The 23849-nt window shown below is 38.3% G+C and overlaps 1 protein-coding gene across 6 annotated transcripts in view; it reads right to left on the minus strand.

Annotated features, from left to right (window-relative positions):
- SATB1 (SATB homeobox 1) overlaps window positions 1–23849 on the minus strand; it is a 101614-nt gene that overhangs the window by 5614 nt on the left and 72151 nt on the right. For 3 of the 6 annotated variants that reach the window (XM_064588461.1, XM_054504442.2, XM_054504441.2), the window contains one exon: window positions 1119–1322. In XM_064588461.1, coding sequence (XP_064444531.1) covers window positions 1119–1322 — 204 coding nt within the window. Of the gene's footprint in view, window positions 1–51; window positions 545–1118; window positions 1323–23849 lie in introns of those variants that run through there. The other 3 variants (XM_064588471.1, XM_064588468.1, XM_064588475.1) reach the window with 2 other exon arrangements.

Raw genomic sequence — 23849 nt, forward strand, 5'->3', positions numbered from 1 at the left:
TATACATTCCCCACCCACGCCCACAGCAATACCAAGAAATAATGCAGGTGATTCAACAAAGACAGTAGAATTTTAGGACTCTGGAAGGCAATGGAATTTTCTCTTAAAGGGAAAAGCTAAAAACATCCCCTTAGATTTAACAGAAATAGGTTCTACAGCCCCAGTCCATTCAACACGCTTCCTCAGAAATCAAGGCCATAGGGCACCAAAAAACTACCTGGTCCCAGAGCTTTCCAATCTAGCTTCATAGGGGAGGTCCCTCAGCGGACGAATGGAGATAAGTCCCATGACAGAACCCGCTAAGCACAAGGCTGAATCTGCTGGCACAGTGGTCTTCGGCCACCACCATGGTTAGTACGTCCTCTGCAAGTCTGCAAATTCTGACCAAGGGAGCAGGTCTTTACACCACCCCCTCTCTTGCTGGCATAGGTAACTTGTGCCCGCTCACCTGAGGAGCAGCACCGAGCCATGGTGCAGGGGTCAGCAGGCCTGGTAAGAAAACGCCTCTAGACTCTCCTTTCCCAAGGCTGGTGGGAGAGGGGCTCTAAAGGAAAGACAAACAGACATGACTCACCCCTAACCTGTGTTCTGTGAGGGTGTGGGGAGACAGCGACAAGGTGAAGGAAGGGCCAGAAACAAGATTAGTCAGAAACAAGATTCCAATTAGGCTTCCCTCCCCTCCTCTCTTGGGACAGTATCCAAGGTAGAAAGTTCTGATTGTACAACCTCCTCTACAGAAACGGCAGTATTGGTAGTCATTAAAAAATAGGTGGTATTTTTTAAATGGATTTTAAAACAACAAAAAACAAAATTTGACCTCTCACACAAAAAACAACCCAATTCTAACAAAGACGCACTTGCCAAACCAGAAGTGTAAAAAAGGGGGGTTCCTGGCATTTTGTGGTTGGGGAAATGAGGGAGAAGGAACACAATACACATGTTGGAAAAAGTGTGCTAATTTTCCTTTTATTCCCATGAGCAAGATGGCAGTGTATCGTTATCTCTTGCTAATAAAGCCTATGTTTAGACTGGCGGCAAGAAGAGAGACGCTAATTTCCCTGCTAAGTTTAAAGCTCTATTTACTTAGTGCTATATTGAATTGGCCAAGGTAAACGAACCTGAATCTGCTCTGCTGGAACATGGATAATGTGGGGCGGCCTGTCGCCATGGTGATGCACCGCGTTGCTCTCCTGTTCATAAATGGCATCACGTTCTGGCTGAGGAAGACTGAGGAACCTTCGGATCATGGAGAGGTTCTCCCACAGAGTCCTGTTTTCTGGAGAAGGATCTTCTTTCCAGCGTAACAGCTCACACAACCACCCCTTAGAGACAAGGGCATAATAGGTCAGTTATGCCTGTGGGGAGCTGATATTTTCCATTAAGAGCTAAAAAGAAAAGACCCTGTGAAGTTAACTTTTTTTTATATGCTCAAAAACACTCCAATCTGCTTAAAAAATGTTTTTAACCTGTTAAGAGAGAATAGCTGTGGCTGTCAAGGAGGCAGGCTCTGTTTCTAATAAATGTTCAGATTTGCATCTTAAAGGAAGGTCATGTTTTTTATGATTCCAAGGGCAAGACACATTTACCACGGACTTTGCAATATGTGAAATAGGAGAAAAGCAAAGTTGAACGTGCTTCTTGTCTTGCCCAGCTTTCTTGTCGGATGAGCGGCCATCTGAGATCCTGAAGGTATTTAAGAAGAGACAGGACAGATTTTTAAAATAATTTGTTTCCTAAAAGGATTCCCAAAGTTTAGGATTTTTGTATTAGGAAGGAAACTACATGTAAAAATGCGTGTGCGTGTGTGTGTGAGAGACAGAGAAAAGACACGTGCAGTACAATGAGCAAGGATGCCATCCAGTGTAAAGCATAATGATCAGAATGGGCGTTAGAAGACTTCTCCAAGAAACAACTTTCCAAAAGGACATCTCGGAGCCTGTTTTTTCCTGCTCATTGCAGTGCGCGAAATATGATTCACCAGACAAGAATTTTAATAGATTTCCTGAGCTGAGAGAGAAGGAAATGTCCAATGAATGCCAAAACCTGAACCTCTCTGATGGCTCCCTTAAGGCCCCATTTTTGATCCTCAGATTATCAAGAACTGAGTGGTCCAAGAGAGTACATCGTCTAACATTTTCTAATCCTCATGCCAAACGTTCTTCATCTTGGCTGCCATGATGGACACTAGGCAATGGGGTGGAGAGTAAGAGGGAGCCTGTCCCACCCAGACCCCCTTTGCCAAGCAAGGCAACCACCTCCAGCTGCCGTGCTGCCTGCTAAAAGCTCACAGCCATACTCTTCTCTGGAGCAATGTTTGGAGATGACTGGACAATTACTCCACGTCCTCACTGACCCCCTCACACCCTGGGGTGGCCAGTGACTGGCTTACCCCGTGGTACAATGTCCCTGCCCTCTTCCCTCAAAGTAACAACTCACTCAACCCTTCAATCTACTCTCTGGAGATGGCCCTCCCCTCATCAATACAGACTACCTGAGACCATATTCTTACTGGACCCCTTCTCCTCTTCCCTATCCTCCCTCACTCCTTCCGGGTCCTTCACCAAATCATAGACACCCGATTCCCTGTCTTAGGCTCTGCTTTAGGGACTTGACCTAAGATGAAGGGATTTCTTGGAAATTCCAAGTAAATTAGTTGGATGGGAGTGGAAGGAGCACAGTTTATTATCTGATTTTAGAACTAGCCAAGGAGAGGGTTTTTGTGTGTGTGTGTTGTTGCGATTGTTGTTTGGGGTGAGACCAGAGAATGGTATGACTTTTCTTCCCTTCTTCCCAAACTGAACCACTGGAGAAAATTCTCCTTCCCCTTCCAACTGCAATATACGGTGAAAAGAAATAAGGCCCATTCTTCCCCAGATGGCCTATTTGAGAGAATTTAAAAGAAAAGCTGGAGAGCTGATAACATCAGCTTCCCAAGGCCCACCTACTAACCAGCCAAGGGTGAGTGACTGTTTGTTGCTAACCCTCATGAGATCTACTAATTTTTCTGAGACATTTGTTTTTCTACTCAGCAGGTCTTGTAATTAAACAAACACGTACAAGGGGACGGTCATGCAATCATGCACTCATTCAATGCCACTGAATGCGTAATTCAAGGCTAAGAGAGCAGGCAGTAAACTGAAGATTTACCTGAGAGAATATTAGTTTAAAAAAAATAATAATTGTGATTAGAATGTCACCGACTATGCTTCTTTTCTAACCATGGCAATTCTATGTTTATTTCCAGAAAAATATGATGATGTGTCACATTTTAGCTCTATTTATATGAGTATAATATTAACTCTCGAACTGTATTTGAGTAGTTGAAGTATTTGAGACCCACTTGCATATGATGCCCTGGAGATGTTTATTTAGCTCTTATTGGCAAATATTTGCTATCTGGATTGAGCCATGAAAACATTTTATATTTTCCTACATCTCAGCTATTTCTTTACACTTTACCTCTAAGTTTTGATGCTATGCAGGTTTTAGATCTACATCTTCCTGTAGGCTTGAATATTAACTATGGTTAAAATGACTCTCCTCCTCCCCTTTGTCTCCATTCTTCAGCTACAGCAATTGACAGGCCCCCATGCCTAAACAGAGCAAATTGCTACAATTCTATTTACCTTTCCAGATGTTAGCAGGTTCATAAAAAAACAGAACAGAAAAGTTGTTTTGGGGGGGGGAGTTTTTTTGTACTTAGCTAGTACTGTATACTATTGCAATACATGCTAAACATCGAATATCTAAGATTTTTTTTTAAAGAAATAAACGCTTGTAACTAAAAATTACTAAAAGTTAAATTAAGAACAATTCACGTGAGAAAAGATGCTTGAGAGAGCTGAAAAACGCCAATAATTTTTCCAATCCTTTAGAAACTTTTTAAAGTAACAGATCAGTTAGCACTCGGATATATGTGAAAAAACATGTGGATCACAGATGTTCTTTGGAAAAGAAAATCATTAGTTCTTTTAAAATGGCTAATAATGATAGCTAATTCCTAAACAATCACACTCATGCTGGTTTAACAAATATTTCAGAAAAGGAGCCCTGACTCATTCAACAAATATTTTGCTCATATTGTCACTTCTGTGTCTCTATACTTATGAGATGGATCCTTATTTTTATTAATTGCCCATGACTAACATAACATTTCCAGTAGTTTGCTATTAACCTCTGCCCTTAAATAATACTTCTAATTCCTTATCTAAAAATAATTTGATAAATTATAAGTTTGAAGCATGTCTCTGCTAGCCTTTCAAGAGACATGATGATTTTAAGAGACTGAAATCAGATGATGCTTAGAAAAATATTTAACGGTGCAGCTGGGAACTGTTAGTTCTACAAGGGTATTCCAAAAAGAAGAAAAAAAAAATTAAGGGGGGAGTGCTTTTCTTGATGTGTGTATCTCTTAAAAAATAATGGAAAACAGACATTTTGACACGCTAGTTCTTTGTCAGCAGAGACACTGGCTCATTCCCAATTTATGCTGGCAAAAATAAGATCAATTCATTCTAATACTATTTAAATACCTTGGAATATTCTGACTACCTCAAATCCTATCAATTGAGACTCTATTAATGATGACAGTAATCTGATCTATGTTTTGCACAAAGTGACTAAAAAAGCCAAATGCTTTCTAATTCCCCAGTACCTTTTTCTAGGTCACTTTTTCATAAGTGATATTGTTAGAGCAAATAAACTTGGTAAGACAATGAACATGTCAGAATATTGTAATATCTGACAAATAATGATGATTCCCCTAAGTACTGTATTGGTTTTTAAATGATAAATGTATAGATTTACTTGGTAGAGGAGAGACCAGAAATGAAATGCGGTACTTTGTTGCAAAATGTGAACGTAATTACATTTTTAAGAGCGGTCTCTGGGACTTGAAATATTGTAAGACCATAGGCAGGAGTAGTGAGCTGCTTCCCAAATTAAATTAGATCACGACTGTTCTGTACAGTAGAAAAGACAGGAGAGTAACAGCCTTAAAATAATGAGACTGATCCATTCTCAGAAAACTAAAATGGTACAAGGAACAACCTAAACTTTAAATGTAGTAAATTTGCCAAGCAACATTACACTGCATATAAAGAGGGCAAAATATAAACAGTAGCCACATGTAAATAAATTAGTAAAACTTTCAGGATGTTACTACTTTTCAAACTGACGAAGTTTAATTTGACACCTTCTGTTCTAAACCCTTTGTTTCTATTCAAAATCACGCCTTGAGCTGTTGCTATCAATCACAGCGCTCCCCCTATTACTTAAAAAAACTGGCATGAACCCTGAATAAGCTGAAAATGCCATGCAGATGAATTCTGAGATAATATGTTCAAACCTGTTATATACAACACAAATCCTGTAAAGTTATGTATTGTAAACCTACATTTATTGAGAACTAAAAGTCTTAAATCCATCTGCCACAAAGGAAATACTGTTATGTACTTTATAGTAACCAAGAACCATCTGCAAATGTCTTGCTACCGTAAGCAAGAAAATGGTGCAGAAGATGCTAAACCTAAGACTGCATGAAATAAATAACATTCGTTTGACTGGTTTCGGTGAGGGATCTATTTAAAAAAAAAAAAAAAAAAGTAAGATCGGGGGGGAAAAAAGGAAAGAGAGAAAATGCAGAATGACTGCCAAACCAGTACTGAAAAAAAGCAAAACAAATTCAATGACAACACAATGGCGATTTATTATGGTCCATGAAACACATGACTGTATGCTCATTTTAAAGGAAAAATTAGCAGTTCTAAACTCAATATTCTAATGATGTGCTTTACTGACAGAATCTTGTTGTACCACATTTAAATAAAAATCCTGGCACCTTCATCTCTCAGCTGCTAATTTCCAACCAAACTCAATCCTTGATTTCCACTCCACTCTTTTTAGAACAATTAATTCAAGTCAATTCACTTTGAACATTTTAACAGAGAAGGGGTGTGCAGTGATTTTAATTGAGGCAGAGAAGTAACCTCCTTTCTTGAATGAATTTATTGTACCTCTACAGCCTCACGCATGTAAAAAGGAGAACCCTTCCAAGAGCCCGTTCTGTGACAAAGCTGGGAGCACGTTACACAGCTAGCTTTCCAGGGGAAAAGAGGCTTCAGTATTCTCTGAGAAAAAAAAAACTCATTTCATACAGTGCGTACAATATACAGATATGTATCTCTTACTGTTATGTACATATACATTTTAAACCCAAGAGCTATAAAAAAAAAAAAAAAAAGAAAGAAAATGACAATTCTTGCTGCAACGAAGAAGGAAAAATGCATTTTAAGAAACGGAAGGATAATTTGAATTCTAAAAAGCAAAACATTTTATAGTCTGTATTTATTTCCCCTCACCCTCATCTTTTATGTGTTATTTGCAGGAGTATTTTGTTCCAATCTCTGGGGCACCTAGTATAATAATATATGATATTAAAAGAAATCAATCTAAATAGGGAGGTATTTGATACAAACATTTTAGTGGAAAGCATGAATTACATTTTAGCAAGTAGTAGGAACAAGGATTAAGTACATAATCCATTAAATAGTACTTCCAACACAAAAAATTCAGTATTGTAGACTAAACTACACCAGGCATTTTGAATGAGTACATTTTCAACAACAACTAACTATAAAGCTAGCAATTTATCATTCAGCAAATAATTTTCTACTTTTAAAAGAATCCGTTTAAGTGTTACTTATGCTAATGAAGACAGTTTTTAATCTGCCCACAAACATGTTAATAGAGGGCAATTTTTTTTTTTATTTACAAAGCTGTCGGCACTCATGGGTAATTTCGTATCAATGTTCTATAAGCTGGGGGTAAAATGGGTTCTAATTGTCAGAGCTGCGGAATCTTTCACCTTTAGCATGAAGGTTTAAAGATATCACAAAGATGCAAAGTGACTAGTGATGTTTTAAGCCACCCCTTTAACATACCAGAAGCGTTCCATTTTCACACTTTTTATGTTTTTAACACACGCTGCCTCAAGTACAGTCTTAACACACAGTACTTCTCTGGGGGCCCGAATGCAGAGACACACAAGGCCTCATGGAGGGGATCACCCCGGCTTCCAGGTTTGAGGCCTGGATGCTTCACGTACCAACTTCGACCCTCTTTTTCAAGCACAATCCTCACACTTCAAAGAGTGAGGAACAGAACAGTGGCAAAGCGGTATTGAAAGCATTTTTAAATTATTTACTAGGTTAAGAGGGTGAAATGATACTTTAAATACATCAAATTTCATCGTCTAGGCCATTTTTTGGTGGCAAAGTGGTATTGATCTTTCCAAATGCTTAAAATTAACTATTTTCCAGAAGGTCATTATTTGATTAAAGGCATTAAAGTTGAGGGCAAGAAGCGATGCACTTTTTCTTCTTCCCCATTCAAATCATCCTATAATTTAATAAAAACCATCCCATCATGTCCTGTAATAAAAACGCTTATCTTAAGATACTGTTCTTTACCTAACATATTAACCTTTAAATGTTACGAAGTTCTTCAGAAGAAAAACCTTTGCTAAAGCAGATTATTCTATAAAATAATGAGAGGCCCCCACCATTAACATTAATAAAGATACATGTCCTCTTCTATGGAATTAGTAGGAAATACATTAATCTTTCTCCTCAGTTTAATAACATCTACTTTGTGTACAGTGAAGAGAATCTCAGCAGGTGCCGTGAGTAACTTTTCCTGCTAAGTTAACAGTGGTCTTATTAAAAGAAAACATGGGAAATAAGTTTGAACAGAGTCGTACCAATAAATTTTCATGCTAAAAGTAGCACATTACATCCACTTTATTTAAAGATGGGTTTTAAAAAGAAACAGGGTCGAGTTCAACTTCCATGTTGGGTGTGGAGCCTACTTAAAAAGAAACATTTAAATGGGATATTTGTGTGTGTGTGTGTATTCCCCAAATATATTTATTTTCAAGGCATGGTTTCTGATACTTATATTTGCTGAAAAGAAAAAAAAAAACAGTCATGATATTTAAAAATTATTATGATTTTTACACTTCTCTTTCCAGGTTATATAAGGAACTTAATATCTTAGCCAAAAATCTGTGGGTTTCCATATTGTGGAAATAGGACAGACAACGGCTACCCATAAATTTCTCATGAATCCATTTTTGCTACTTTGTCTTTAAGAGGTTAAACACATCTAGCAGAGTTCCTGGAGGTTTCTTTTTTTTTTTTTTTCCTGGAGGTCTGTGTTCATACAATCTGAGGAAAAGCTCCCATTAAAATTTAGTGAATTTTGAATAATAAGAATCATTGGTAAGTACTTTTTATTATGCAATTTTGCTTAAAATTTAAGCAAGTAAAAAAATGAAAGTGGTTTTTATGTTCCCCTCTTTTCTACCTTCTCAAAGGCCACTGACTTTATGGCACACATATAGTGTTTTTTCTTTTGCTACAGATTGTTTGATCCATAATAAGATTATCAGATGACAATCTGGCCAGAGAAGATAAAAACAGTTCTCACTTAAAAAGGTTGTTGGGAAGGAGATCTTACAGTTCAAAGAATATTTTCAGGAGGGAGAATCAGAGTAAGGAAAAAAAGGAGGAATGAAGAGAAAAGCATGAAACTGTAGATAACATATTAAACTAGCAAGAACATAAACTTGTAATTTGAAACAGAATTTCCAAAGAAAGGCTGACTTTTCCTTTAAAAACATTAGATTTGGAAGATATCTAACTTAAAAGTTTACTTTTTCTTATACTTCACAAACTAACCTTTCAAGATAGTTTCTTCAAAGCTTAAATGAAACAAACAAAAATCTGGCTTACATGCCTGATGCTTGGATATGGGCTTGGTAAAAGAATTTTTTGTTTCAGTGATATGATTTGGCTCCTGTTTAACATTTATACACACTGTGCCTTAATATCTTAAATTTTTTTTTAAAGATTTATCCATTTATTTTAGAGAGAGAGAGAGAGAGCACGTGTGCTTGAGCAGTGGGGAAGGGGCAGAGGGAGAGGGAGAGAGAGAATCCAGCTGAGCACAGAGCCTGATGCAGGGCTCAATCCCAGGACCCTAAGGTCATGACCCAAGCCGAAACCAAGAGTCAGATGCTCAACCAACAGAGAGCCACGCAGGCACTCCAATATCTTACTTAAGTTTTTATTCTCTCCTCATTCTCCATGGTTAGTGTTCGTTAAAAAACAGAAAACTCAAGAAAAAAAAAAAAAAACTCAAGGAAAAAACCCCCAGAAAACTCAGTACTCCCAAGGTTCATCAATTTTAGCCTTGTTTCTATCATAAAGAATCATCTGCTCCTTTCCACCTGTCCACCAATGCCTTGTCAGTCGGGGACCCTTCTTCTTTGAGTTATGTTCTTAGACACCAAACATTCTTTTTAATTACTTCCGACAGACAATTATTTCAATTTCTGAACAAAGAAGCTTTTAAGTAATCATTCCTTTTCTTAACTCAGGGTAAAAAGTACACCAATGATGACTAGAGCTTCCGTGAAGAATGAGAGAACCAGTGCTATCGTATAGAGTTGTGATGCCTACAAGAAGCAAATAAATATGATGTTTAATTTAGCCTATGGAACTTCCTGACAGATAAATCACAGGTGTAACTAAGCTTTCTTGAATCCCCCAAGCCATCTCTGAGATGCCCTTGGAAAAAAGATGCTGGGATGAAAATCACTGCTCTGGTCTTCTGCTTTCAAAGTGCCAAAGTTATCTTAACTACTCAAAATGACCTTCAAAGGCTTCCTATTATAGAGAAAATGCTCACACTCCCTAGAAGTGCCCTGAAGGCTGCTCCCAATTGCATTCCTGTCCTAATTCACTGGACTATTTATTAGCTGTTGCCCAGCATTTCCCCACATTCTATTCTCCATTCTTCATACTACAGGAAAGCCCTTTCTCCTTTTTCCTGCCCATCCAAATACTAACTCTCCTTCAAGTCATGCTCAAGCACCTCAGTATATCGATAAAGGGTTATATTCCATATAGGAGTTTATGTATGTGAATTTGAGCAAATTACCGTTTTGAGCCTCACATCCTCCTCTACAAAGAACAGACAGTAACAGTATTAATCTTGCAGGATTGTGGCTGGTACAAATGAAATAGAACACATTCAGCCCCGTGCCTGGCTCCTGATATTTACAAAAAGGTCTGATGAACTTAATTGAAAGCACTTGCCTTAAAATGGCTCACAGTATATTTGGGAAGCATTCAAAAATAACTACCAGTGAAAGACAGTGCATGATAAAAGTCAATGATGGACAAACACCACGTGGAATCCAAGTGGCGAGGAAGAAGAGATGGGCTGAGTGGTCAAGGAAGTCTTTACTGATTCAAAGTGATATTGGCTTGAGTTTGAAAAATGGGCAGTATTTAAAATGGGGTGGATAATGAAAAAAAGAGGGAGATGAATTAGCCATGTACCAAGAAAAATAGGTAGACGAGTTGCTTTCTGAACTGACTATGCCCACCATTCTTTTGCTATAACTCTTTACCATACTGGACTTTCTTGAGAATACTTAATTCCTGGACTTCACCTCCTGTACATACTGTACTTCTAAGATCCATTTGTTAAGAAAGCCTGGGTTTTAATTTGAATTCCTACTCTACTATTTACTAGACCTGGTCAAGTTATTGAAATGCTCTAGATCTCAATTTTCTCCTCTATAAAATGGGGGTAATTTTACCACTATTCATAGGGTTTGTGACAATTCATGCAAGGGGATTGGCACACAGTAACGTTATGATGAACGTCATTACTATTTTTATTATTGTTGTCATTATCACAAAGATAATCCAAAGGAATTTGACTATCTAGAGAGTTAATGAAAAGAATTCAGTTATCATGTCCTAACCTGAACCCACTATCTTCCTCCTACAGACTAGGTTTTCCTCTGATGTAGTTTAACTCAATTAATAGCATCACCACCCACCCAGTCACCTGGGCTGAAAGGCTGTTATTTAAAGTATAAATTGGTATAATCTTACTGAAAGGCAATGTGGAAATGTTGAATATAGAAATGTCTAGTAATCACCTTCAAAACACAAAAGGCTTTTTGATCCAGTAATTCTACTTTTGAGAACTGATCCTAAATAAATGATAATTAAAGATGTATACAAATACTTAACTATAATAATGTTCATGTTAGCATTATCTGTGATAGCAAAAGGAGAATATAACTTAAATATATCTCAGTAGAGAATTAAAAGGTATGAATAGCATCTGAATAAATGTAAGACAGATACATGTACACACATATATGTATGTATACATACATATACGTGTGTGTGTATAAAGAACATGAATCAGGCTATCTTTTGTTAATTAGGATTACGGGTATTTCCTTATGTATTTATGCTTACATTTTTTAATTTTTCTATAGTAGCTGTTTTTAATAAAAAAAATAGCAAAGAGCTTCAATTAAAAATCTGATTTTTCTTGTCTGTTTGCTTTATAAGAGAACAATCATGAATTCCTGCCAGTTCTCCTTCAGAACGTTCCTTGAATTGGTTCCTTATTTTCCATTCCTACTGCTCTGGTTCAGGCCCTCAGCATTTCTTCCGTGAACTAACGCTGATGGGTTTCTTTAATGCAGGCCTCCCCCATCTCAGCTGAATTACATTTACCATAAATAAACGTCCACACAAATAGCCCTTTGAATGGCATCCTCTTCACTTTCCTTCACCCAAAGGGCCTGGACAGACCCCGAGGCTCACACTTCAATGAGTAAGTGTAAAAATGAAGCAAAGGATTCCCTGTAACACTGAAGTGGCAGTAAGTTCGGGGAGAGAGAAAGGTATAAAAACTGCACAATCTGGACCCTTTAGTTAGGGGCAAGAAACTACACATCTCGTTATTCCTGAGGATATCATGTATTGTAGCAAAGTCCAACAACTTACATTTATAATGATGTTGCATTTCAAAAAATAAGATTCAAACTGAGCTCAGCTTACTAGGTTTAAGGAGGCAGGGAAGCACTATTAAAGGCTTCGGTCAAAAGCAAATACATCAATTGTTTAAAGAAGCTTAATGGGAAACTTCACTTTTCCCAAACCCCTCAATCCAAATAAATATGTGCTCTTATATGGCAATGTTATGAAGCAAATCTCTTACATGTTGCCTCCTAAAGTCACTAATAAAATTTTACAGTATTTATTTTTCTATTCAAAATTGTAAAGATATCAAGAAAAAAATGTTGCTGAATCTCCACATATGCCACGTGCAAAGAAAAAAAGAACTATAAAAATTTGAACTTATAAAATGAATCATTTTTAGGTGACGATTTACCTGATACAGTGGTTTGCTGGCTTACAGAAATAACTTACTGCAGGTTATTTTAACAAATATTTCTGCCAGTGCATTTTTAATTGATTTATATGAAACTTTTCAACACTGCAGATATCTGCTAGAATGAGCTATACGTCCCATTATGCATATTTAGGGGCTGGGAATTAAAAATTTAAATCTTCCCTCTCTGATATCCTAGGAAAGATAACAAAGAATTTTTAAAACCAGGGGGAGGCAATTTGGGATTGTAAAAGTTATGGGACTCATATCCTAAGAGGAACAATTAAGCGGGCAGGGTCATTATGAGCTCCCGAGTTGCTTATGATTTTGCTGATAAAGTAACACCCATTTTGTGGCCAAAACCCACATCATTTTATCCATTATGCAAACCTACTAATCAGAAATTGGCTTAACTGAGGGACTCAAATCTCTTCACAAGGACACTTCAAAAAAAGAACGCATAAATATTTCTAGAAGCATCATGTGGATCCCAGTGACAATGGCTGGGTTATAATTTTACCAATAAAGGGAGATAAGGGAGGCTGGGCTCTCTGTACAGGCCATATCAGTCACTCCTCATGACCACTGATCCTGTTTCATACCTGGGGAAGGCAGGCTATGGGAGCGCCCCGGGAGGAAGAGGACAGGAGTCTGCCCCTACTCTGTCTTTCTGAGCACAGGAGAGCTCTCCATCTTCCCACCCGGACTCCCTTAGAAATGTACTGAGTTTTTTGGGTTTTTTTTTTTTTTTAAGATTTTATTTATTTATTTGACAGAGAGAGACAGCCAGAGAGGGAACACCAGCAGGGGGAGTGGGAGAGGGAGAGAGAAGCAGGGAGCCTGATGTGGGGCTCGATCCCAGGACCCTGGGACCATGACCTGGGCCGAAGGCAGACGCTTAAGGACTGAACCACCCAGGTGTCCAGGAATGTGCTGAGTTTTGCGAGGGCAAAACTGACAGCAGATGAAATATGCTTCTGAATCATTTTTCCTTCTACAAATCATTATTAAGTGCCATCTATGTGCCACCCAATGTGGGGACAGAGATAATAGGGAGTCATTTCTGCCAGCACTTAGAGTCCAGTGAGGGAAGAACAGCTTACACTTCAGATGGAAACTGATATTAAAGGTGAGGCTCCCTGACACAAAGTCTCTAGTCGAAGGGCAAAGGCCCTCCCTCTCTCTCAAAGCCCTGCACCGTATGCGGCATCAGAATGTTGGAGAAAAGGCTGCCGATAAGCTTTCTGGTTTTGCGGCTGTTTTAAATGTTACTGCAATGACTCTAACCCTTGCTTACGTGCTCTGAAGTGAAAGGCATTTGAAAAATAAGCATACTATAAAGTAATAACAAACATTTCCCTGGTAAATTCAAGAATTGTTCCGCTAATGTACTAGAAAAAATATGTAATTTTTCCCCCCACATCTAATTGATCTAATCATTGATCTCATTTCTTTTGTGCCATCGACCCTTCTGGCAAGCTGGTAAAGCCCACAGATGATGCCTTTCCAGAACAATGTTTTTATGTGCCTGAAATAAAATACATAAGATTATGAAGACAACCAATTATGCTGAAATACAGCTATCAAAAATTTGTGCTATAGTAATATAAATGCTTCTTTATTAACACACTAAATAACGAGCTCTAACAACAGATCTGATAACTACTGTAATTTTATAGTGATGAGCAAAGATAATATTTTGAGATATCTGCAATAACGTAATGTGATGTGAAAATATTTGTGATTTTTACTGGTGACAAATTCATACCTAATGTTAATACTACTATGATTTACTGCCCATATTGATAATTGAATAAAATGTCAAATTTCAGTAACATGTTAATGAAAATAAAGATTTCTTTTTCTATCCAAATTCATGGACCCCTTGGGGGAAGGTGGGCCACAGGTTAGGAACTCCCACCACCCCACATGCATGTGTGTATATACACACATATATTTCGAATATTTTTCTAGAACTATCTTATATAAGCCCCAAGTAGTTTAGGAAACTTTGGTATTTATGGATTCATGAAACAGATTTCCTGGGTTTTTTGGTGGTTTTGTTTTTTGTTTTTTGTTTTTGTTGTTGTTTGCCACTAAAGGACCATGCCTGTTAGGGATGGGCTGGAGGAAAATAGTTAATCACTAGTACGATGGTTCCCAGACTGTGCCCTGAGGAGCCCCAGGTTTCCATCAGGGCATCTCAATAGTGCCATGGTTGATAAGAATGCCCACCCTTACCCAATCCTCGAGTTGGCGAAAATGGGGGAAGACTTTTATTTGACTTATTTATTTCAGTGCTAGAGGAGAATTCATTCATAAAACAATAGTTTGACAGCTTAAACATTTTTGATTAACAATTGAACTAGCACATATGGACCGCACTGTTTTTCCCTGGTCTTATTATAAACTCAGAAAATGGGTTTACAACCATGAATAAAGCAACCATATTCTAATTTAGTTAACTTCATACCATCCAAGTAACTGTAAAGGTAGACAAGATTAGCAGATTATCCTTTGAGAAATTCTGTCAGAAAAGGAACACTAACGAGGTTTTCCAAAGACACCTGGGTTTCGCAAACAGAAGGGGATAAGGTAGCAGAGCAGACAGAGGATGGCAGCAGGGAAAGGAACAGAACAGTGACCTGGGCACGCCATGGGGTGTGGGGAGCTATGCAAAGGTTAGGAAACCAGAGGTAATCAAATAATGGTCCTTGCTCTCAGCACCACTTTTCAAAGTGCAAATGGTTTTAAAGTATTTGCCTTTAAGATTTGAGGACAGAACAGAAGGAGTCTAGTCAAGTAGAGGGTTAAAGAAAGGAAAAAAAGTGAATAGGAAGATGGTAAGGGGGGGGGCATAGGTAGAAAATAACTCCCACACAACCATCTCCTCACTATATATTATAGGTAACACAAAGCTAAATTTATCCAGAAATATAATGCAACTTTCTGTCTAGAAATTAAGCTTGATGGATAAGGCTTTAGTCCTTATGGTTATCCAGGGTCCAAGTTATTTAGTCTCTTTAATCAAAATACTAAAATAAAATCATTACCCATTAGGCTATTACCCTTCCCCCAATCTCCAAACACACAAGCAAAAATTAATTGCAAGCCAGGAAGAAAGAAGGCAATTTAGACAGTAACAGCTTGGATTGGACTGAGCTGGATTTCCTAATAGCATTTGTCTGTTTGTGAATGTATATTTTATTCACAGCCTTCACTTCCTTGACCTTATTGAAAGTAATTTATTTTTAGCTAATCTGCATTTCATTTAAACCACCAAATACTCCATCAATGAACCAGCCAAGTAGCACCCTAACAAGTAGCACTCGTATTGGTACCATTAGTAAATGGGTAAACATTTAAAGGAGACATTTGGGAATGGGCAGTCCTCAGCAGCTATTAAATGCTACAGGTACCAATTTATGAACTTGCAAATATGGGGTTCAAGATATTCCTTCAACTGAGCTGTCATTCCCTGCCTCGTTTTTCTTATTTCACTAACCTCTTCCAAACCTGGGATTTCTCATGGACCGAGAATTATTATTTTCTCTTTAAAGTGTTATCCTTCCCAAGACTTATACCAGTCCAAAAATAGTGAAATGTTAAAGGTAGAATTTCAGGTATCAGTTAAAAAAACAGAAGAATGTGTTTAAGGTGGAGACTCTTTAGCAACCCTTCAAGTCACACTGTTTGTGGCAACCACCGCCCCACCGCATATTCAGCCGAGCCCTTTCCCCAACTAAATGGAGCTCATCTCATCTCTACACTGTACTGGTTCTGCTAGGTCCTTGATAATGAGAGAGAGGTCATCCAGGTGTGTAATAACCAGTCTCAGACGCATTTACGTCAACCTTCAGCTCATCTCACACTATATAACATGAAGTTTATACACTGGATCCCAATCAGTTCTCCCCACTATATCCCACCTATGAATGCTTTTTGGCTACAGACCCCAAAATAGCACTTGGTCTGTCCAAACCCCCAAACTAAGCCCTTTCATTATTCAAAACCTTGCCTCCTCTGTGACTCATTTTCAGACTAACACACCTGTCGTTGGTACCTTCAATCAAAATAGCATCCTTTCACACTTGTACACCTGTTTCAGCAGCAAACTCACAGAACCTGGAACTGCAAGGGACATTAGACATAACCTGACCCAACCTATTTTACCTTCCTGAAGGGGAAGTGCAGAGCCTGAGATGTTAAACGACTTGCCTGGGGCTACACAGCATGAGAGCGGTGGAACTGGGATCACCACTCTTTGCAATCCTCAATGCTTTCTCTGAAAGATGAAGTTTATGTCCAAATTGTTATATAAACCATCTGTGAGTTTGTCAATTAGCTACCATTACCTTATTTTTTATCTGACACACATTCAGGAACATGCCCTCCCATTCCTGTCAGCTTCGGAATACAAAGGTGAGCTACACTGTAAATGATATTGATGATTTCAACAACGAAAAATGCAAACGGCGGGTCCAAAAGAAAATGGCAAATAGCCAATTCTCCTTCCTGTACATTTTCATGAGGATCCAAGAACATTGCAGAAGAACAACTGCACAGTGCTAAGGAAGTGGACTGAGTTGGGCAGGATAAAGTTTCCCGAACTACTTTCTCCTGGATCTTCAACTATGATTTGTTACCAGATACATGAAAACTGTCCTTTTATTAGACAGGGATCCAGCGGGGTCCATAAAGAAAATGATAATCTTTTTTTGAACAATGGGATTCTTGTAGTCTAATTAAATTTAATGAAATGAAAAGATATGCTCTTCCCTCATACTCAAAATATTGAATATTATCAGACTCTGTACATACCATGGCAATCCCTAAACAGTAACTCTTTTTTTTTTTTCCTCTCCTTCCTGTTCCCTTTTATATCAACAGGTGTGCTGGGAACAAAGAAATTCTAACATACAAAAACAAAAGTTTGCGAACATGGAAAACTAGTGGATGATTTTTCAGAATGTTAATGAAATCTTTGACTTGCTAAGGAATAAGTTAAGTTTCCTTTCTGTGGTGAGCTCTACCAATGACTGCAAGAAGTGATTCAATTTGCATGCTGGCTTATCACTAACATATCTTGAAGTAGCTGTGCAAAAACTTCCAGGTCATTAAAGCAAAGGCAGTAGCAATGACATCATAAGGTATAGGGTTTTTTGGGTTTTTTTTTTTTACCTCCACTTTTCTTATTTCTTGGACTCATCCCCATACACCTATGCTTTGTATATCAAACCTCTTCTTGGGAATCCTAAAATACAAGTGACTGAAGCAGCGGTCGGCTGAGCTAATGATCAGTGACCGGTGCCTTCACCTTTGTGTTAAGAGGGATTCTGAGGGGACATCTGTATTCAACAGGAAATAGTGTTGTGACAGATCGCTGAGGTGGGGGTTGAATCAAATCTTCCACAATATCTGCATCTTGCAAAATGACTATAGAGGCAGATGAACAATGTTAGAAGCAACTGACCTAATAATTTGGTATTAACTGTGTGAACTGCTTAGCATCTGAGATGGGAGAAGGGTTCTAACGAAAAGGCAAACAACTTTTTTTTCTTTAAAGTGATATTGCAGCTAGAAGAAAGCATGAAGAGGCAGAAAAATATTAAATTTCAAATCTGTAAGATATCCTGGAGCAAACCCAAAACACAGAGAAAACAGCCAGGGTAAAGGGAAAGAAAGTTCTGGTGAAAAACTGGGGAAGTGAAGTTTTTTTTGTTTGGTTGTTTTTTTTTTTTTTTTTTTTTTTTATGTAAGAAAATAACCAAGGAAGGGGGGAAATGAATAAACTAAGGGAACAGGGTAAAAAACCCACTAGTCTATGGGAAATGGCACCTCTTATCATTTAACAGGAATCACCACAGAATCCTAGGAAGCTCCCAAGAGAGGTTCATAACTGAAGTAGTAAAACAAAAATAAAGATAAAAGAAAAGGAGTGTATTCTATTTGGCATTAAAAGACATTTAACTAGGCTACAGCTATGGTTTTAAATGTTCGCTAAACTGGATTGTGGTGAACCTTCTCTAGAGGTACAGCTCTAAATCACCACTGATCCTATTTCTTTCTCCTCTCTTAATCTTAGTTTTCTACCAGCTTATTTGCCTTCTTATGGCTCCAGTACTTTAATTTCTTTATGGCTGGATTCTTCTGAGACTGGTGATAACTCTGGCCTTATATGGTAACCCAGTAAGCGTATACTTTCTGCCAGGTTATCTCCAAAATTTCTATGGAAGCAGAATTCACTGTTTTGAACTCTACCTTTCAGATTGATTCTGCATATCAACAAACGTCTCTAAAATAAATTTCCTGATTGGGTCCATTTTGTTTTTGAATTGTCTGGGATAGAACCATAAAGCCTAAACTAACAACTTTTCATTTTAAAAAATAGGGAGACTGACCTTTAAAAAACTATACATGCCCAACAGTAAAATATTCTTTCAGAACTCCTGTTCAAATAAAAGGTCTAGCACTGAAAGAAAAAAAAAAAAAGGGGGGGACAGACCAGAGGGATATTATCTCTCCCAACCAAAATAAATCTTACGGAAAATAACGGAAAGTCCAACGGAGAATCTTTCTCTCATTCGAGTTTTGGTGAAAGTGGCAAAAATGGGATTCGATAAGGATTTTGATAAAATAACCTGGAAAAGACTAGGCAACTTCTCCATTTTTATAGACACTTAACTTCTTTTCATCGCATTTTATTTTTATTTAAGCACATCTTCAACGCACACACATACCCCAACTCTAAAAAAAAAAAAAGGGCCTGAAATTTTAGTTACACCACATGTGGTTTTCATTTGTGAAAAATGAACAAGCTGTTTGTGGTTAAACTGTCTAATCGCCTGTTATCAATCTAGCGCTGCATTCAAGATTTACAGGATACATCAGCTTCTGTGCCACATTAGCTGTAAGGGGTGGGGGGGAGGAAAAAGGAGGAGGAGAGAGTTTATCCTGAGGAATAATATTTCCCATGCAGCCACACTCGCACTACATCTGCTTGTGCTGGTAGCGGCAGTTAAATTGAAATATTTCACAGCGTGTGTCAGAAACATGCAGGATGGTAATTATGACAGATCTGATTAAGCCGGAGTGCCACGAGCTCCCTGGCCAGCGCTGGTTGTGCAGGTGTGACCTTGTGCGTGCCTGCGTGTGTAAATAAAATTAATTACAAGCGAGAGGGTGAAGGCTTCAGTGACATCACAAAGCGGAGAAACTCCCAAGGGGGAGACCTAATGGAATATTTTCCCTCAGTCTAATAATACAGTTCATATTGACTTGAGGTAATTAGTGGGATCATTAAAGCAGTTTTCCCGGCGTATTTGGCTGCCTGATCAGATTAGTGAAAATGTTCTTCAGAACAAGCCCTGTGTGGTCTGCCAGAGAGGAGGAAATAAAAAGCAACAAAGCATATTTTGGAATGATAAGCAGCGCTGGACTTCTTCTACTCTAGCAAAAAATCTCTACTTCTCTCTGGAGCCTAAATGTCCTGTCCATTTTAATTCTTCTATTCAGCTTGGGTATTTCTATACACGTTCGGGGCTGTTTCTTTCGTTTCCCCTTTCCTCTCCATCAAATCAGACTGCTTCATCACCAAGAGCCATCCCAACTCCCAGCAAATCTCTTTTAAACAAGGCAATTTTAAAATTGGGAAGAGTATCGTAAATGCTTGACTGTTCACTGACAACATGGGGCAACTGGGAGAGTCAAAAATCAGGGGAAGGAATGCCACTTAAAATTCACCTGCTAAACAAAAGATTCTTCTCTTATATAACACAGAACAGAGATTTAAAATTTTATTCGCATTTGGATCTCAGAATGGGTGCAGCGTAGGCCAAAGTTGGGGCAAACATTCTTCCAGTTGAGCAGAACACAGAGCCCTCATCAAGAAAAGGGCCATTTGTTTGAAAATACTCTATTGAGCATGCTCTACCTTGCCACTGGAATATGCCAAGAGCTGTCACAGATGGCAGGCTCTGACAGTTCCCATCCGTAGCACCGATACTCGACAGTTCAGCACAAGATCAGTGACATTCTGTCTCATTAGAACCACGCTAATTATCACAGCTAGTTTCAGGGGAAACCATGTGTTGCAATGGTCAATTTGAAGGAGTCTGTGCATCAACAAACTGGTAATAAGGATCAGACACCTTATTATATGACAGCATGCTGCCTATGATCTGATTTACAGAATCAGAGGCACTGAGGCGGCCGAGGAGGCTGGCAGTTTATGAAACAGTGTGTTTAAGCCCAATTCCTGAAGCATACTGGTTGAAAAGGGAATTGTTAAAAAATATACACAAAGGCAACTGGAGCTGTTGAATCAAGCAATCAAAGGAGAACAGATTCTCTATTAACATACAACAGAAGTAGATTAAGACTTAGAAAAAAGACAACTTCATCAATTTAACAATTGTATGGCAACTCCACCAGAGGATGGAACTTGTATTTTTACAAGGTATTTCATGATAAATTACAGGATGGTTATATTTCTGCTAATCTCTAAAATATATACATTTATTTTTACAGGAGTGGTCTATCACACTGTAGTGTTTTGTCATGCAAAAGAATCGCATGTGTAAAAGCTTAACAACTATACTTATAAAAATGAATAATCTTAAAGGTTACTTTTTAAGATACTGAAGGTATTCTGGCAGAGCAGAAAAAAATCCACCTGAGATTCGTATTAGTAACATAACTTCTTCCATCCTTCTCTTAGCACCTTTCACTGATGTGAAATTTTAATGATGCAGTTTCTTCCAGATCTATTTTTCTATTGTTATTTTACATAAATGCATTTTCATACTTCATTCATTTCACAGGGCCTTTATTTTCATTTCTCATATGAGGAAAAAAGGAGATAAAGCTAAAATAAAACCTACCTTTACTACCCAAAACATAAAAGACAACTGTGGAGACTTCTGAGAAAACACTTTTCCTTTCAACTTGGTAGTCTGTTGAAGGATTCTATCAGTGTTAACAGTTACGTGCTAAGTTTAGGCAAGTTACATTCCATTTGAGGACCGACTGCTGTTAAAAGTTAAATCCCACGGGCTTGCTGCTCTCTTCCCTGCTCCCATTCTATGGATGCCTTGAGCCTGTCCCGAAGAACTCACTCGTCACCTGTCAAAACTGATCGTATCATGGAAGAGCTTCCAGAAAGATGAACTTCCACAGAATATTCTTCGTCCACACTTTTCAACTTTACCCTAACATTTTAGGACAAAACGTGGTTTCAGATTAAAGCAGATTCTACAGATGCATAATTGGTATACTCATGCTTTAGAACGTGTATGCTGAGATACTTTCAAGTGGCCCACTCTTGTGGTAACCTTCCTTGGACTTCCTCATATGATGATCCTCTTTAAACAGATGGCCCAGGGGCGCCTGGGTGGCTCATTCGGTTAAGTGTCTGCCTTCGGCTCAGGTCATGATCCCAGGGTCCTGGGATCGAGCCCCACATTGGGCTCTCTGCTCAGCAGAGCCTGCTTCTCCCTCTCCCTCCGCCTGTCTGCCTACTTGTGATCTCTCTCTGTCAAACAAATAAATAAAATCTTAAAAAAAAAAAAAGAAAAGAAAACCAAAAGCCTTTTGAAAAAAATTAAAAAAAAAATAATAAAGAGCTGGCCCAATATTCACCAACTGATTCCTTTCAAATACTGTCTAAAATTTTGAGACATTTTCTCAAGATGGAGAAAATGGGCTTAATGAATTATGACTGTATTTGTAACAGTTAACTTATTAAGTGGGTCAATGAAGAAAATGTATTTATATGATGTTAAGGAATTAATTTTAAATTTAAGGGAAAAGAGTGAAAATTTTAAGTGATTTGAAAGTGGCAATAAGGTAACTGAAAACCTTCTGTTCAACTTGTTTAAAATAGATAAACATCAAGTATATAGAAGGAAAAACATCCTTTTACATGATTTTCTAGCCCAAAATATAACGAGCAAGTAAGTGTTCTACTTAATAATTCTGGACCTCCTTGATCAAACCCTAGATTTATAAAACATAGGCTTGTCTTTAAAATGTAGACAGGCTAATATTCACATCCACAAATTTAACTAGTTTTTCTTAAAACACTGTGTAACAATTACGTACCTTTTAAACTGTTAGAGTATGTCAATACCTGTGTATTTAAAATCATTGATTTCAACAGTCCTGTTTAGGAACCAACTGGAAATATAAAGATGGGTCTGCATTTTAGAAAATTAAGTCCAGTATGGATTTCCAGTATTAAGACATAAGAGATTTTGAGGTAGTTACCAACACTGGCTACCTAAAACAAGAGATTGATGGAACTCCACATCCTTCTTATTCAAGAATGCAGCACAGGGGCCTCCCACATGGGTGTTAAAGTGCATATGGGCAGGTTGCTGACGTGGTTATACCCGGGGTTGTGGGGTTGTCTTGCTTCTCTCCTTGCTCACCCCTCAAAGTACTTCTCTGGCCCTTCCTCCCCCAGGGAAGCCAATTCAGGGAAATCTAAGCTGCATCTCCACAGAGTCACCTCTACCCAGTTAAAAAAAAATTTAATAAAATAAAGCACTAGATGGAGGGTGTGTAAAGAGAGTGTGTAAAGATGGAAAATGTGTAGAGTCCCCAGAACCTGCCTGAAGAAAACTTGATTTGCCCGAGAAGGGGCGATGAGGACAGTACGTTAAGATTGTCCCACAGACTCCCAGAAAAGGAGGTGGCACCAGAAATAACAGAAACAGTGACTCTCACATCTGCAGGGGTCTCCTCTGTGTCTTCCCTAGGAGGCTACACAGGTGAAATCCTGTTGCAGCAAAGTCTGCTGCATGAACATTCCAAAAGAATGAATCAGCACAGCGCTTCAAAGTGTAGTTTCCCTGAAGTGTAATTTAATTCTAAACAATAAAAGATGCCTTCGCTAACATGCTGGAGTACAGAGTGCAATCATGGTTCCGTGATTTTTTTTCCCTGGGTTTTGTCACAATACATTCCTGTTCCCGGCAATGAAAATTACATTTTTTTGCCCCATTTCTAGCCCCACTGATCCGTGATGTATCATCTTACTTGTATTTAAGACATTCCAATCACCATGGCAGAATTTCCAAGCCCAAAGGCCAAAAAGATGCACCAAAGGCTTCCTTCTCTCTTCTGCCCCCTGCTCTTCTCTCCCTCTCACTAAAGGCTTTGAATCTCAATGACAAAAGTGTCTGAAAGGGGAATGGAAAAAAGCAAAAGGCTTTAAATTATTTGCTCTCTTCCACTGGTTGTGCTATCTTTGCAGAGGCAAAAGCCACTTTTTTTTTTTTTTTTTTAAAGCACTAAAACCATACCTATCCAGTAGCTGAAGTAGTAGCATCCAGAGTTCTGTAACTCTAGGGGACTGGTGGGGTAGAGACTGCCAAAGATTATATTCAGTCATGTTCAGTCAAATAGAATTTTCATCATCTAGTCACTTTACCTAAAAGAAATACCCTGTTCAATAAAGCAGTAGAGAGAAATCATTTTCTAAACACAAGTGGTGATGCGGCACCGCTCCGTCAAAGCCCTTTACTCCCACATTACCGTATCTGCAAGCTCCACTCTGCAGACATGAAAATCAATGT

This window comes from Mirounga angustirostris, unplaced genomic scaffold (genome assembly GCF_029215605.1).
Source record: "Mirounga angustirostris isolate CCGP_5_RB_7025 unplaced genomic scaffold, mMirAng1.0.hap1 SCAF_1, whole genome shotgun sequence".
NCBI lineage: Eukaryota > Metazoa > Chordata > Mammalia > Carnivora > Phocidae > Mirounga > Mirounga angustirostris.